This window comes from Lygodium microphyllum, chromosome 8, assembly GCF_053477565.2.
Source record: "Lygodium microphyllum isolate KBCC chromosome 8, Lygodium_microphyllum_v1.1.10, whole genome shotgun sequence".
NCBI classification, from domain to species: domain Eukaryota; kingdom Viridiplantae; phylum Streptophyta; class Polypodiopsida; order Schizaeales; family Lygodiaceae; genus Lygodium; species Lygodium microphyllum.
Window position 1 is genome coordinate 36,075,631 of NC_141142.1, and position 18,060 is coordinate 36,093,690.

Sequence of the window (18,060 nt, forward strand, 5' to 3'; positions counted from 1 at the left end):
TTATGTGAGAGTGTGCAATGGAAGAGAAACACAAACACAAAGAGAAACTCTGTGTGTGTGTGTGTGTGTGTGAGAGAGAGAAAAAGATGAAGAAAGAATATTACACTACCTAAAGAAAAATGTTGATACAACGGGGATGAACTAATCAGTCCCATACACACGGCCTGGCGTCAGTAAGGGCACCAAATTAGGCTCATGACGATAGCAGCATCAAGCAAGGAGTGTTGGAGTGTTAGACTGTGCACCTACCAATGAAGGAAAGAAAAGTGGAGAGAGTGAGTGACTGTCAAGTGGGGAGGGCTAGCTACAAATAGCCATAAATGCCCAAACTTGGCTGACCTACCCCTAAGAATGCCATAAATGTTGGTTGCACTCCAAAAAATGCCAAAAAATAGTAGGTAGCCACAAAAAAATCTTAACTAGCAAGGACAATGTCCAGAGGTGTAGACAAACTCGGAAAAGTAGAAACTGACCTAGAAATATACACAAGAAGCAAACAATTGAAGGAAAGGCACCTAAAACTACGATAGCTTATGTCTCCGTCAAACTCTGACACGAGCTCACAACAAGGCAATGACAGACTAACATGACTAAAATAGGCAAGCTAACACTCCCTCTTAGATCCTAGGAGACCCAACAACCTCGTGATGAAGCAGAGAAGCCTGGAGTAAAGGCTTTGTGAATAGATCCACTGCATTGTCCATCATGGGACAGTAGGCCAACACTAACTCGGAACCCACAATCCGCTCTCGAACATAGTGATACTAAACCTCAATGTGTTTCGCACAAGCATGAAACATAGGATTCTTTGCCAGAGCTAGAGCACTCCAGTTGTCCACACACAACTTTGTAGGTCCAAGCTAGGAAAAGCCAATCTCCACTATCACCAGAATGAGAAATGGACTCAATGATTTAATTAAATAAAGATTTTTAATGAAAGTTTCACGTTGCACCTTGTTCCTTTAGCCCTAACCATGTACCACATGGCCTGGACACTTGTCCACCACATGCCGCAGTGTGAAATCCATCACTAGCGGTGCAATGGCACCATGCCAAGCTCAAAGGGTACCAGAATTAATGTTCATTTTAATTAAAAATCTTCATGAAGTTTAATTAAATCATTAAGTTCATTTCTCATTCTGGTGGCATCTGCCAACATGCGACGAAACCAAACCACCTCCATAGCTATAGAACATAATGCACAATACTCTATATCTGTAGAAAAAAGGGACATAGTAGCCTACTTCTTATTGCTCCACGAGATAGCTCCCAATCCAAGGGAGAAGGCATAACCTGTAGTGGACCGTCTTGAATTCACATCGCCTGCCCAATCAAAAAGAGTAATCCCCCTCTCCATACATAATCCCGTAGGATTGAGTCCATTATAAATAATAAAGAACACGCAAAACCGCTCTCCAATGTTCCTGAATGGGAGTCTTCATGAAAGAAAACAACAAAGCCACCACAAAAGAAATATCCAACCAAGTGAGAATAAGCCTAATGAGGGAGCCAAAAAGACACATGTAATGGGTGGCATTTGTAAGGAGATCTCCTACTACCAAAAGCTTGCACTCTAGGTCCATGGGGCATGAAATAGACCGACACTCAACCATACCAAACTCTGAAATCTTGTACGACACAATCTAGATATTTATGCTCAAATCTTTAACAATGTGAACTTGTCTTACTCTCAGAGAAATACATTTAACAGCGTAAATCTGTTATATACTATAAGCAATACTTCTTGGACGGAACAAGCTGGCATAAATTCCCAGATTGCAAATTTTATAGAACTTGTTTTACGTCTCCATCTATCACGCAAATCTCTCATGCCACTTAACTCTGAGTGATGTACTAAGTTTATGGTATTATAACTCTCAATATTCCAGACAATGCACATAGCACCATATTCTTCTTTCCTTCAGCATATTCAATATGCAATTAAATATGAGATTAAAGCTTGGCCTCATCTCATCTGCTTTTCTAACAGCTTCTTTTGACTCCAAAAATATTGCAAGTCTAATGAGACACTTTCATGGTAAGATTTGCTCCAGTTTCTCCAAATAGCATCGCAAATTCTTTCTATCAATTACCCAGAGTCATCACAAATGACTACAGTTTCTTGCTTTCAAAAGCTACTGCATGGCATTCCTCATAATCTATTACTGCAATGTAATTCGGTTCAAAATAAACCAACATAAACCATTGGGACTGGAATGGTGTGACAGTGGCCATGCTCTTGTGAGCCGAGGACTTTTGTTGTAAATCCATCACAACTTGTTAAGAAGTTTACTATACAACCTTGTAAACATGATGATAACCTCAATTTACAGCAAGTGCATTTTTAATATGAAGATCTTTAAACTCCAACATTAGAAATTTGCATTTAGAACACACTGAAAACAAAAAATCTTACTGATAATCATAAGTTACTGATTCACCCATTCGTATATCTGCAATGGCAAAAACACCTATCCTGATTTCCTCATCAATCTGCCTACAAACACATTTACAGAACTTCAGTGCAATGACAAATTCCAATCAAATGAAAAGATACAGAGTTTAGTTGGAAACATTGTAGTGAAAACAGACTGAGGCTCTGCTGCTGATACTATATAATACAACTACAAAATGTTTCTACAATTTACAGACTTCCAAATGCATAATCTGCAATTTTTTAACAGTATTCAACTTAACATTTAAGGTGATAGGGACAGTGCTAAGAGATAATAAAGCCAACATGACACAAACTCAAGTAAGATGTGGCACAAACTATGCCTTTTTTCAGCCTGTTCAAAGCCACATCAAAGTCTGCCTTTAATTAGCCTTCAGTTAGACATGATTTCAGCATTGCAACTCCTAGAAAGTTTTCGCAGCCATTACGAACATCAAAAGTAGTCATCTTGCGTTGTTACTCAACATTGTCTTGATGGATAAAAGAGCTGAAGCCTGACCAATTTGGCAGTTTCTTTTTTTAATTTCCATTATCTCAACTGACAGAGGAATTGAGCAAGAGGGGAGGACCCTCTACGAGTTGATTAGCACCCGAAGTGATTCTTCTTGAAACACCTTTCACACATGAAACGTGTAATTTTGCTTTCCACAGTGAAATTAAAATTTATAATCTGAATCAAATGTATTTAGAGGACTTCTTGTTATAGATAAAAATGCATACATGCCCCTCCTGGCGCTATAGATACACTGAGAGAGGCTTGTACAGGTGCAAAAACCCCAGCCACAGATCACCAGTTTCTTCATGCCCACCAATGAGCCACCAAGGGACCACTCCTCTTTTATCATTACCTCACAGCAAGGACTCACATGACACAACAGAGCCACTACACAACCAAAGAGCCAACAAGGCACCCCCTTCTCTCATCATCCACCTCAAAGCAAAGACTCACAGTATAAAAGGCCTGAAACATCAGAGGCACAAACAGACCTCTCCTCTCTTATCATCCACCTCACAGCACAAAAAGCCTCAGACATCAGAGCTATCACAAAAACAAGACTAACAGGCCACCACATCGCCCTGATTCATGCACGACATCATAGAGTAGTGGAGTATGTTTAAAGCCCCCATTATTGGGTATGGGTATGGGATGTACTTGATCAGGACTAGTTTCTTTTCAGTTTTCCATGATACTCAGGGCATGGACTTGTGTACACAGATTTGTCTCGTAGGCCAACTCAGCCCTCCCCTTCTTTCTCTCTCTCTTGCCCTGCCCTTCTCACCATCCCTCCCTCCCTCTACCACCCACACAAATTACAATCAGCCTCCCCCTCCTCCACCCCTAAAGCCACATCTCACAACCTCACTCTTTTTCCACACCATAGAATCATAAGGCCCAAGATTGATACACTCATAATTGAGCACTTCTTGGATGCAAGGGACCTGCTCAACCCCATTTCTACTGTGCATATTCAGTAGGGCATGTATGAAATGATCCCATGTGGCATGAAATCGGGCACTAATATCAGCATCCCAATCCATAAGGCAAAAACAAAACAACTGCAGAATGATCACACTCAGTCACACACTAGCCAATATATTTGCCTCTATCCTTGAGCAGGTGGGACAAGAGAAATGGGCACATAAACATTTGGATGTACTAGCTCCCAGATACCATAACTCACCAATTTTCACCCATCAGTGAGGAGAGCCAGTCACATTAACAGAATAAAGTAATGCTTTGTGGATCTTCTCAAGGCCTTCAACAATGTCACATGGGCCAGGCTAGTAAATGGACTCAAGAATATAGGAGTATTACCAGAGATGATATGGGGGATCTCCACTGACTTAATTCTATGATCAGCAAAGTAGCAGCCCCAGCTGGCATGTTAGAGCTTAGACGCACTTGAGAGCACAACTAGGGAAGTAAGGACATCCTCTCCACCACACTCTTTGAACTACACATTGATGAGATTGTTAACTTCATCAACAAGGTTGGGGGCCAATGGCACATTAGGAGAAGTATTCTATCAGACGCTGATAACATCATGCTTCTTTCTGATTCTTCCAAGGGATTAGAGGGCCATCATGCCCAAGCATAATGAGGGACCCGCAATAAATCTTGGCAAGACCAAGATAACTATTGCCAATACATACGGGAATTGGATTGTCAATTTGCCACTGCAGTACCTATATCAGTGAAATATAGTGGAGTAAATATCCTCCTATCTATACCTTGGGGTCACCTTTTCCAAATCCGAGAACTGCAAATGATAGACTCACAGGAGACCATAATCTTTTCCATGCATAGCCATACAGCAAACACAAACAAGCTCCAAATCTGATTGATACATTATTTGAACCCTAAGATTCACTATTCTTTAATTTTCTTTATAAAGGATGAAGAACAGCAAATACTCAACAGCCACCCTCAATTCTTCCCTCCATGCAAAATACATTATGCTTTTTTACCATCAAGGAGTATAAGATTTCATTGGCTAAGGGAAAAACTGCAAGTTGGAAACCATCTTTATATACAAGAATTTCATTCACATTCTTATATGTCTGTCAAGCCTATCATAGGAGTTGGAATACAACAGGTGTTTCTAGGATGCATTAAAATTTGAAGCTCTTCATATAACTAAAGATGAGAGGAAGTAAACATAAAGAAAGATACTTCTGAGATTTGCCCAGAATCCGAAACCACAAATAGGGGCAAGAAGTGCTATCATAACTCCACATTCCAAGGATCCAAAGTATGTTCTCTTCTAATTATGGTCACATTACCAGCATAACCAACAGTATGTGCAATTTTGCACTGTGCTAACCAATGAACCCCTCTAATCTAAATACAAACATTAAACTAAGAACCCTCCAAAAAAAGTCACAGCAAGGGAACTCAATGCAAGAAAAGAGCTTCCATAATACCACAAATTGAAACTTGAACATCTGTTTTCAAATCAACTTCTCATTTTCTGTTTGAAGAACAACAATCAAACTGCAGTCTTACCATTTTTGAAGTTCAGTATTTGGACAACAACAGTGATTGATGAAACGTGACAAATTGCCCTTGAAGGTTGCATCAATAACCATCTCACGACTGATTTCGCACATGTAGAAGTTTGTTTCCCCATGTTCTTTCATCTCCCAAAATCGTTCCTCACATGTTTTATCATCGATGACTTCACCATCACAGTCAGACGCATCAGATAGCAGTGTAGATAAAGTATAAAACCAAAAGCATCTCGAATATATTTACTACCTTCTCCAACATATTCGATTATAAAATCTCCTGCGTTGATGTCCTCCGCTGCTATCACACCCCATCCACATTTCTCTGTCTGCAAACATCAACAAGTTTTATATACTTATTCCTATATGGAACATTCAAGCTTGTAGATGCCCCACACTCCATATACCATGAACACCAAAATTAATCCCTCTGATATTAAATAAAACCAAGCATACACCACCTTCACAAGTTGCAGTTTTCGTCCAGTTCGCTTTTGAAATGGGAGATTCATACATAAATCTCCACATCCACAACTAGCAGAGCAACTGTATTGCAGCATCCTGAAGAGTGCCAGTATTTCAGATAATTTGAAGTCAATACATCTTTACCATACAAAGCACTCACACCTATGTAATTCTTACACATGAACGAGAGATGTAAGAATAAACCGTGAAGGCACAAGACAATCTACTACACCAGAAGCCTTGCATACATAAATACCGTATGATTTGGAGCTAATAAGATGAGCTGTAACCATAGATGGAACACGAATAGGGATCTCAAAAACTAGTTAACCGAACTAGCCCTGTTCTAATTCGTACAGACGAAGGTTACCAAAAAACAAGTCTCCTAAACATGTATATTGTCATTGAGAGCAGCACATTCAGCTTTATCTTCCCCACCTATCAACACATTGAGGAATACTTATCAACACATTGTTCCTCACCCGCAAATGCAGTCTTTTCCACAAGAACCATGAATGCCACCTGCACGTGCACATGAGCATGGCATGTGCTCATCTTGAGAGCGCCGCTTCGGCTTCTTCCCAAGATACACATCTTGAACTGAATTAAGGATAGCCAGTAATATTTGTCAAACAAGTCAGCCAGCATATGAATTTATATTGCCATGAACTGGCTCAAACAATAAACATTTTTGATTTTTCAAATGTGTTTTCAATTCTGATTGTGACTTGTCCAGAATCTAAGCACATGCAGCTTTCCACCACATGCAATAAAATTTAAAGGACACAACTAGAACATCCGCTATTACTGGAACATTAAAAGAAAGGACACTCAGAAAGACTAAAGATGTTCTTAGCCAGGCCTATCTGGCAGTCAATTGCACTGTGTGACCAGTAACTGAAGTTGAGGATATCGCTGCCTTTATAAAAGAGAACTGACTCCATCAGTAGATCTCCAGACATATAAAAAGGTGGCACTTACATTCTTATTCTGTACACGATTAACTCTCAATGTAATAATGTGAAGTAAAGGATACTGCGCCGTATATGAACAAAAGGATCAGGTTTCTTCTTCAGTTTCCTCACAAATTCGTGTAGCATGGCAGGAAGTTGAAATTCCACACAGTGATCTGGCACTGGCAGTGTTTTAAAAATACAAGCAGGATCTTGTATTTGTTCGGTATCCTGAATTCAATCAACAGATATTCATAAAATGAACCACTACATGGTCTGATGTTTGAAAACAAGAAACTGAAAAAATTGAGTAGGACATGTTTTCTTCTTATATACCCTGAATGCCCTTTTTTTAAAAACCTTTTTTTCTAACTAAATTAGCAAAGAATCACAAGATCGCCCAATTATATGAAGCCTAGCAAGCACCTCCCTGCTGGGCCTGCTAGTACTGTGAGCCCCATCCACCAGATCACCGCCCCCTTCTCACAGCCTGCAACCCCCCAGCCCTTTGCCACCCTACCCATCTTGCCCACATCTTTGGAGCAGCCCCTGCTGGTTCCTACCAGCTCTGCCAAATCCGAACTGCTCCCACTGTCCACTGGTCAACTCCAGCAATTGCCGCCATTACTGCCCCTCCTATTTGTGTTCTTCCCCTCGCTTGCCCTCCAACATTGCTGCCACCACATGCCCTGTCCCCCCTCTCTCAGCCTGCAACCCCACAGCCCTTTAGCACCCTACCCATCTTGCCCACGTCTTTGGAGCAGCCCCTGCTGGTTGTTGAGCCAAAAATGCATTACCCTGACTTAAACAGCCCCAAAACACACTTAATTAATCAAAAAACCTTATTATTTTAAAGAGAAACACAATCCTAGAGTTATTGTATCTCACATGCTAAACCCTAATTTGGGTGCCCCAAACATTCTTTAAGCACGCATGCAGCCCACCACTCTCCCTCAATCTCGTTTTTGCAAGTTTCGAGAGCCGTATCTCTACTGCCCACCCCCTGTTCGCAGAGGACATTGCAGACAAACCTTTACCTTGCCAAATGCTATCATCTAGTGCCTAATTCCAGCCTTCATCTCCATCTATGAGCTGCCGCCTACAGCCTTGAGCTGTCACCTACATCTAGGAGTTGTCGCCTGATACCCTGGAGTTATCGCCTATACTCTATGAAGCTTGTGTTTACTGTTGACGTCATCAGCTGGACCTATCACCATCATCCAAAATCTATGTTTGCTGAGTTTCTCTCTCCTCCAATTGTTGCCTATACTTCCTGCACAATCGTCTATTGTCTCCAACCATCGTCCAATTTTTCTCTCTCCTCAAGTACCTACGTTTGTTTGTCTTTCTCTCTCCTCATTGTCTGTTTGCATTAAATATAGTCTCTCTAGCTATGTTTGCTATTATTCAACACACAAACATTGCCTTACTGCGTTTAGCGATCTGTTCGGAGTACGACACACTCTCTAACTCATAACCTTTGCCTTAATCCCAAAAATATGAGAGTTCAAGGTTCAATATTCACTGCATAGTGTGTTTGCTACATGAACACTTATGTTCAGTAGTCATTCACTTCATTATTTGTTGTATTCAATGTCTCTGAGTTACCCTAACTCTAACAATGTTTTGTGTTTATCAATTTTTGCTTTGTCATACAATTGGTTTTGTGTTTTTTGCATTTAGAGCATTTCTTCACATTGGTTCCCACTACTTCTGCCTAGTCCGAACTACCCCCGTTGTCTACTAGTCAACTCCGACAATCACCACCATTGCTACCCCTCCTATTTGTGTTCTTCCCCTCACCGAACCCCCAACTACCCCCGTTATCTACTAGTCAACTCCGACAATCACCACCATTGCTACCCCTCCTATTTGTGTTCTTCCCCTCGCCTAACCCCCCCCCCCCCCCCCTTCCAACACAGTTGCCACCACATGCCCTACCGGGCCTCCCCAAAAAAAAGCCCTCACCAACCCTTCATGGTGCTATCTCAATCTTGCATGTGTCTTTCCAATGTTGCCTGCTAGTTCCCACTAGCCCTTGTTGAGAAACCCTTCACCCGCAATTTGCGTTTTTGTGTTTCTGCGTTTTGCATTTAGGGTTTGCAGCCCCAAAAAGGAGCGCCATCCTAGACTGATCGTGCCTATTTATAGGCCACTCTCTCATTCATTAATTACAGTTGATTCATTCAATCCGTCACCTCTTCTCTCTAGCCTCTCCACTACCCTCACACCCCTTCAAGAGGACATTGCGGTTCGTGGTTGTCCTTATCATCTTCCTTTGTGCTACGGCACCCTTGTTCCCTTGTATCACATTCACTCCATGATTCAAGAACTTCATCATTCCATTCATCAGAGATTTTTTCTCTTCTCTTCTCTTCTCCATGTTTGCCGAGTTCACTCCATGTTCCTCCTTGCCAACCCTACTATCTCGCCGGTATGTCATCTTTTGACAGCCCTGACTAAGTACACATCGCCCCCTATCCTGCCACCCCTCGGCCACCTCCAACAATCACAACCGCTGCCAACCCTCCTATTTTTGCTCTTTCCCTCGTTGCCACTACCACCTCTCCTCCCCTCATTGCCTATCCACAAACCTCTAATACTGCTGCTATCAAATTGACATGCTTCTCTCTATGAAGAAATGCTAGGGTTTGCAAAGAGTGACATCCACCAAACATGTGACCAGCCTACTACCCTTCATTATTCAGCACTCGCTCAGCTCTGACTTGTGATCACCAAAATGCAACAATCTAGAGGTTGAAATCTAGTAAACGCAACAGTGTACCATCCAAACAAAACCAAGCAATCCACAATAGCCTTAGATAAACTCTTTAGAAGAGCATTGGCTCTGATATCATGTGGAGATATGCTAAGGTTTGCAAAAGAAAACACCAAGTGTTCGACCACAACTAAAACACAAAAAACTCAAACACAAACGAAGAAGAAAGAGAACTTTGAAGTGAATGAATGAATGTTGTAAATGAATGAAAGAGTATACAAGATGCTCAAAGGAGGAGTTGTCCAAAAGCTGATGGCTCTCATGGGAGCAAACTGAGGGAATATTCAAAGAGTGACGTCCATTGAGACAGATCCTGAGTGTTGTAACCATCATTCAAAGCTGAGATGAGGCTGGAAATGGAAGGGCAACAAGCTAGAAGCCAAAAGATGTAATCTCTAGGACTGGAACTAGTAAATGCAATAATCTAACCACCCAAGGATGACATCAGCTAATCAGCAGGGCAGAAATAGGAGGCTGTGCAACAATAGAAGGTGTGTTTGATGTTGAATGGACCTACACTAAACAAAACACAAGCTGCAGGAAGTACTCACAATGGCCATAGCCTATTCGAACTTTAAAATACGACTATCTAAAGGGTCAAGAATTGATCGCTAGTAGATGGAGTCAATAGGTGGCAACTCACTAAGGGCTGGTGATGACATGGCAGCAATCGTTATGGGTTGGATAGTCAGTGAAAAGAGAGTTGATGGTTGGAAACTTCCAAGACAAGGGATAAACTAATTGGCCAAGCAAAATTAAATTGATAGATGTGGATCCTCCCAAAGTTTGGATGATTGCTTATGGGACACAAAACCTTTGGTAAGTTTTGAGTTTCGAGGATGTTTTAATGAGCTAACGAAGATTTAATATGCAATTCATCTTTTTTAGCTCAATAAAGGGTTTCATCTGTCGAAAAAAAGATTATCATCGTCCATATATGTTTTTTGAATCAAGGATATACAACTTGTTGCATCAACCTTAAACATGATTAAATTAGGTGTTTGCAACACAAGAGGAGGAGATTGTCTTCAATGATATTGTCAACTTTACAAGACAAAAGGTTGCATATGCTATGGCATATGAACAGGTATAGTATTATGCTTAACAAGCATAAAGGTATAGGCTGTTTTTCATACGTCGGGTGCTTTATTATCGCCGTCTTGTTAACGATGAATAAGGAGGCTGTCGCCATGCTTTTTTGCCATAATATAACATCATGTGTGACCATCATGATGACGTTTTGCACTCAGGATAAAGATGATGTAAAGTATGATGACAAGGCAGAATTGACAAAGATGATGATGCTAATAAGGATGCATTTTTTGTGCCAGGGATGTTAAGGTATCTCACAGCCATAAAAGGCTATGGCTGCTTTTTGAGCCAAGTTGATAAAAGCAAGGCTTGTTAGGCCTATATGAGGAGAAGGTGGCACTCATTGTACACACGAGGAGGAGAGGTGGAGATGATGATGCGGGGATGAGGACCCAAAGGTGGGGAGATCTTGTTGCAAGGAGCAAGTATGTGGAGTAACATCATCACACACAAAGCTGAGTTAACGAGAAGACAACGAAGATGACAAGTACATGGCGGATTGAAGAGAAGATGTTGTTAATCATGACACAAAGACCCTACTTGCAAGTAGAAGATGAGCTTGTGATAGAAGATATCACTAGAATGAAAAATTGACTTAATGATTTAATTAAAATGAATTCTAATACTAGTACCTCTAGCTCTTAACGCAGTGACCATTGCACTAGCAATTAAGGATTTGACACTTGGGCATGCAATGGACAAGTATGAAAAAAAGTGCAACGTGAAACTTCCATTAATTGAAAGTTTGCACCATAGGTTTAATGATCATTTGAAAGCTTCACCCAATAAGCAACTCGCTTAAGTTATAAAGCAAGCCCTAGGCTTAAGTTTGGTCCAATGAGCAACACACTTATCATTAATGACCCACTCATTAATTAGCCCTTTAAAATGAGATTGGATTAAGAAGCAACTGGTTACTCATTTAGAAGATAATCTCCACTATCCAAGGTCTTCTTCTCTCTCATTTTGAGAAGCCCAAGTTTGGAGACAACCATTCTCCTCTTCTTTACTAAAGAAATTATAGTTTTCAACCATGGAATTGTTAGAGGTAGAGTCATATCCCCTAGACAGGCTGTGTTAGGGTTTATCTGTTTACAGATCTGTCGAACAGATCTATCAAGTGCCATGTCATCAGTCTCAAGCAAGCAAACACGTCAGCAGTGTACAGTGCCACGTCAGCAGGATGCCACATCAGCAATCAGATAGTTTTTCCATTATTTTATTCAATCGGCTGCATTTATTGCAGCCGACCTAGTATTAGGTGTTTTTGTGTTTCTTGGCTATATATAGCCAATTGGTGGCACACACTCTCATTCATTCTGATCTTCAGATCTGTCTGCTGGGACTGACTACGCTCGGGCTAACGGAGATCGAGATCTTCAAGACGGATACACACACAGATATTTCCTTTGCCCCCGTGTATATTTATGCACTCTTATACAGTATACTACACTAGAGATTTTCTACGTTACACTATCTCCTTTTCTCTCTCTCTCTCCTCTCTATGTTCACTCTCTCTCAGTCTTTGTCCTACGCTTCCACATCGCTGCACTCTAACATGGTATCAGAGCGGTGAAGACAAACTGACTGAGTACTGAACCTACCTGAAGAGGAGATTTCAGCGCGGCACAAGGCTGTGTTTCTAGGATTCAAGGGCGAGTGGGAGGGCTGTGCATCGGATCAAGACTGAAGCGAGCATAGGCATGCGGGAAAGGAGTCCAACTAGTGAATTTGCTACGGGTTATTGTTGTTTGAAGGGGAGGAAGGATGTGTTTTAGGCCTTCTACTGCAGATTGTACCTTTTCATCGCCTCTGACCAGTGAAGGTTCGGGTAGCGGAGAACCCAGCCCTAACAGGCTGCGTTTACACAGTCATAGGGGGCTGATTTTGCATTTGTGCAGGTATTGCAGGTGAACATGTCTACAAAGACTTTGGAGTTCCATGCGATCATGGACAGGAAGGTGCCTGACCTACCGGCTCTTCCATCAAATCAGACCCTTGATGGTGACAATTACCACATTTGGCGCGTGATGATGTTGGCCATTCTAGAGTCTTATGATCTGGGAGAGCTTATGATGGAGGAGATTACCAAGCCCTCGGTAAGAGATGAGTCCAAACTCTCTTCCAATGCTCGTGTGGAGTTAACCAAGGCCCAGTCTCATTGGGACAAACTGAATGCTAAGATTCGATCTTTTATGTTTCTATCTTGCACTACAGCCGTAATAGCTCACATCGAGCACTTGACGGTGGCTCGAGAGATATGACTGGAGCTCAACAAAATGTACAACTGGATGACCTTGATGAAGAGGGTGTCTTTGAAGGTACACATGCGAACCTTGTCCGTGAATAAATCTTCTTCGCTTCGGGAACACATCAACAAGCTTCGGCACCTTTAGATGCAAGTTCAAAATGCGGGGAAGCCTATTTCCTCCGAAGACATGGCGATCACTTTGTTATCCCAGTTACCGCCAAGATTCGGTACTTTTTATTCCACTCTTATTGCATCAGAGCGAGAGTCGACTCTTCGATGGGAATAGTTGGTTCCTATAGTCTTGGACCAAGAGGAACAATTGAAGGGACTGAATGCTTCCAAATTGAAGGGGAACAATTGAAGGAACAGAATGCTTCCAAATTGGAGACTTTGGTTGGTCAAACCTCTTAGAAGAAGAGAAAGGACCAAAAGAAGAAGAAGGAAGACAACAAATCCAAGAAGGACAAGGAGAAGAAATCGACCTGCCATATTTGTGGTAAGACCGGTCATTGGAAGAAGGATTTGTTAGACAGTCATTTCTTGGACAGTTGGTGGCCAGCAAAGTACGGCAGTGCCACGTCAACAACCACATCAGCAAACTGCGCAGGTGCCACGTGGAAGCGTGCAGTCGGACATTTTTAGTGCACAATCGGCCAGTTTCCGACCTGGTGCAGTTATTTCCTATTTTTTGGCTATTTATAGCCGGTTTGTGGCACACTCCAGCATTCATTCATTTTCAGATTATGATCTTGAGATCTGTTGGCTGAGGCAGACTGTGCTCAGGCTGACGGAGATTGAGGTCATCAAGTCGAAGACATACGCAGATATTTCCTATGTCCCCTTGTATATTTCTGCACTCTTATACAACATACTACACTACAAATTTTCTGTGTTTACAGTCTCCTTTTCTCTCTCTCTCCTCTATGTGTTCACCCTCTCTCAGTCTTTGTCCTGCGCTTCCATATCGCTGCACTCTAACATGGTATTAGAGCGGTGAAGATGGACTGACTGAGGGCTGAACCTATCTGAAGAGGAGATTTCAATGCGACACAAGGCTGTGTTTCCAGGATTCAAGGGCGAGCAGGAGGGCTGCGCATCGGATCAAGGCTAAAGCAAGCGTGAGCGTGCGGAAAAGGAGTCTAATCAGTGAATTTGTTGCAGGTTATTGCTGTTCGAAGGGGAGAAAGGCTGCGTTTGAGGCCTTCCATTGCAGATTTTACTTATTCATCGCCTCCGACGGGTAAAGAAGGTTTGGGCAGCGGAGGACCCAGCCCTAGAAGGCTGCGTTTACACAATCAGAGGGGCTGATTTTGCGTTTGTGCAGGTATCGTAGGTTAACATATCTACAGAGACTGATTTGGACTTCCGGGCAATCATGGACAAGAAGGTGCCTGTCCTACCAACTCTTCCATCGGATCAACAGCTTGATGGTGACAATTACCGCATCTGGCGAGTGATGATGTTGGCCATTTTGGAGTCTTATGATTTAGCGGAATTGGTAATGGAGGAGATTAATAGGCCCTCGCTGAGGGATGAGTCCAAACTCTCCTCCAATGCTCGTGCGGAGTTAACCAAGGCCCAATCTCATTGGGACAAACTAAATGCCAGGATTCAATCTTTTCAATTTCTGTCTTGCACTACAGTCGTGATAGCTCACATCGAGCACTTAACGATGGCTCAAGAGATATGGCTAGAGCTCGATCAGATGTACAACCGGATGACCCTGATGAAGAGGGTTTCTTTGGAGGTGCAGATGCAAACCTTGTCCATGAATAAGTCTTCTTCTCTTCTGAAACACATCAATAAGCATAGGCAGCTTCAGATGCAGGTTCAAAATGCGGAGAAGCCTATTTCCTCCGAAGACATGGCAATTACTTTACTGTCCTAGTTGCCGCCACAATTCGGTACCTTTTGTTCCGCTCTTATTGCTTTAGGGCAAGAGTCAAGTCTTCGGTGGGAAGAGTTGGTTCCTATGGTCTTGGACTAAGAGGAACAATTGAAGGGACAGAATGCTTCCAAATTGGAGGCTTTGGTTGGACGAAAAGAAGGAGGACAACAAATCCAAGAAAGACAAGGAGAAGGAATTGACTTGCCATATTTGTGGTAAGACTGGTCACTGGAAGAAGGATTGCCCTGACAAAGATAAGAAGGACACCAAGAAGAAGGACACGAAGGATTCTGGAGCAACGGTTGTACTCTGATCAATTGCTTTTCTACATTTAGCAGTCATTGAGGACTCTACATCAAAGACTTCTAATGCTGCGATGACAACTTCCCAAGCTCGAGAGTGGATTGTGGACAGTGGTGCCTCATGGCACATGACTCCTTTTTACGATGGTGTTGCCCATTTGCGACCTTCGAGTGGGCAAATTCTCATTGGAGACAGCTCTTCTGTGTCTATTGCTGCACGAGGTGAGATACAACTTATTCCAGATAGATGTGGTGGTATCCACACTTCCAAAGTGTTGCATGTGCCAGTCTTGGGGTATCATTTGCTTTCGGTCCATAAGATTTGTGCTCTTGGTCTCTTGGTGGAGTATGACAGTGATATTGTTCACGTCCTTAATCGTGGAACGAGGAAGGTTCTCTTTGCAAGGTATGAGGAGAATGATATCTACAAGTTGAAGTCTTCCCCAACTCTTACCTCTCTTCTTCTTACCTCTCAAACACAGTTCCGAGCTATGGCATGCTTGGTTTGGCCACTTAAACTATGAGTACCTTCGAAAGGCGTCGCGAGGGTCGTTTGTCCGAGGATTGCCAGACATAGTGGTGAGCCATCAGCCATGTATCTCCTGCATTCGTGGAAAATTGCATCAGGATGTGATTTCCAACAAAGCTTCTAGATGGTCTACTTCACCCATGGAGCTTGTATCTACGGATCTTTGTGACCCAATGAGGACCGAGTTCCTGAAGGGAAGCTTGTACTTCATGTTGATCGTAGATGACTACAGCACGATGACATGGGCCTCTTTCTTGACATTGAAGTCGGAGGCTTTCTCTCACTTCAAGGATTGGCTTCTCTTTGAGGAGAACCGATCTGGCCGGCCACTAAAGATCTTGCATTCAGACAAGGGCAATAAATTTATGTCTAATGATTTTGCTCGTTTTTGTGCAGATAAGGGCATTCACCAAGAGTTTGCTAACACCAACACTCCTCACGAGAATTGCATTTTGAAGCAGAAGAACCGAAATGCGATCGACATGGCGCACACCATGATGGAGCATCGACAGATACCTCAATTTTCCTGGGCCGAGGCAGTGGCTACCGCAATTCACATCCTCAATCAATCTCCCACTTCAGCCATTGACAGGATGACACCTTTTGAGGCTTACTTCAGGACTAAGCCTGATGTCTCTTATTTCAAGATCTTTGGGTGTGACACTTATGTGTACATTCCAAAGATGCAGCGTGATAAGTTCAAGGCAGCTTCTCGACGACAGGTTTTTGTTGGCTATAACTCCCAATCCCAAGGTTATCGTCTGTTTGATCTCGTCAAGCGGAATGTCTACACGAGCCGAGATGCGCAGTTCGTGGAAGTTCCGGCCACAGAGGGGAGTGAGGAGCACTCTGTTCTTGGAGATCCAGGGGAGATCCTTTTGGAGCCCGAGCCTCTTGATGGAGATTCTTCTTTTGATCCAAAGTCTTCTCTTCCACTGGCCACCCCAATGGAGCTTCAACCGGTGAAAACTCGCAAGTCTTCAATAGATGGAGAGCGACGGGGAGAGAGGTTCGACCTCCTCCCCGATGAGCCCGTGACACCCTCCGAGATTCGTAGATCGAGGGGGACCCTAAGGAGTGGGAACCGCTGGATGGACCGCAGAGATAACACAGAAAAAGCACATTCTACGGAGCTTGCTTGCTCCAACTATTGTTTGATGACCCGAGTTATGCAGGATCGAGAACCCACTTCAGTGAAGGAGGCTTCGCAATATGATCATTGGCGGAAGGCTATGCAAGCCAAGTTGGAGGCTATTGAGAGGAATGGCACTTGGTCTCTTGTACCTCGTCCCTCTCACAAGAAGGTGATTGGTGTCAAGTGGGTCTTCAAGACCAAGTACCTTCGCGATGATTCTTTGGACAAGCACAAGGCTCACCTTGTTGCTAAAGGTTTTGCTCAACGCCAAAGCATTGATTTCCATGATACTTTTGCCCCCACTGCTCGTATGGCGACTATTCGAGTTGTTCTTGCCTTGGCTGGCCATAGGAGATGGCCTGTCTATCAACTGGATGTGAAGTCGGCCTTTCTAAATCGTGACTTGCAAGAAAAGATCTATGTTGAGCAACCTCTTGGCTTTGGATCCTCGGATGGGAAAGTCTACAAGTTAAAGAATGCCTTGTATAGCTTCAAGCAAGCTCCGCATGCATGAAACGAGAAGATTAACTCATTTCTTCAGTCGAAGTTGGGATATTGATGCTCCAAGGCCGATCCGCAGCTTTATGTACACACTTACGAGGTTGGTCGTGTGTTGTTTGTGTTATATATTGATGATTTGATTTTGACAGGGAATCGTACACAAAAGGTCCGTGAGACCAAGGCAGCTTTACATCAGACGTTTGCAATGACGGATTTGGGGCTTCTTTATTTCTTCTTAGGTCATGAGATTTATCAATCTCAGAGGGGGATTTCATCTCTCAGCAAAGATGCATTCAAGAGCTCTTGGTGACTTTTGAGATGGAGACTTGTCGGCCCATTTCTACTCTTATGGATCCGAACAAGAAGGCCACTTCACACTCAGATTCTCCCATGACGGACGCTTCCCACTACCGTCAGTTGATTGGATCCTTGATTTGGCTTCTCAAGACTCGTGTTGATCTTTGTTTTGTTGTGGGTCTTTTGGTAGGGTTCATGAGTGAACCCAAATAGGTGCATTGGCAGGCTGCCCTAAGGATTCTTCGGTGTTTGAGGGGGACCTCTAACTTAGGGATTTCTTATCCAGCAAGTACAGATGCTTCTAATCTTGTTCTTGCAGGTTGGAGTGACTCGGATTGGGCTGGCGATGTGGACCACCGGCGGTCTACTACAGGCTACTGTTTTACCTTGGATACAGGTGTTCT

General features: G+C 42.9%; 1 protein-coding gene across 4 annotated transcripts in view; it reads right to left on the minus strand.

The window, feature by feature from the left end:
- Positions 1-18,060, minus strand: part of LOC148032156 (histone-lysine N-methyltransferase ASHH3-like) — a 106,317-nt gene that overhangs the window by 60,701 nt on the left and 27,556 nt on the right. For all 4 annotated transcript variants that reach the window (XR_015691579.1, XM_087682795.1, XM_087682797.1 and 1 more), the window contains exons 2-7: positions 6,966-7,113; positions 6,412-6,523; positions 5,926-6,025; positions 5,715-5,793; positions 5,463-5,634; positions 2,417-2,497 (exon numbers count right to left, since the gene is read on the minus strand). Coding sequence is in view for 3 of the 4 variants with exons in the window: in XM_087682795.1 (XP_087538921.1) it covers positions 2,417-2,497; positions 5,463-5,634; positions 5,715-5,793; positions 5,926-6,025; positions 6,412-6,523; positions 6,966-7,113 (692 nt within the window). In the remaining variant the exon portion in view is untranslated. The remainder of the gene's footprint in view (positions 1-2,416; positions 2,498-5,462; positions 5,635-5,714; positions 5,794-5,925; positions 6,026-6,411; positions 6,524-6,965; positions 7,114-18,060) is intronic.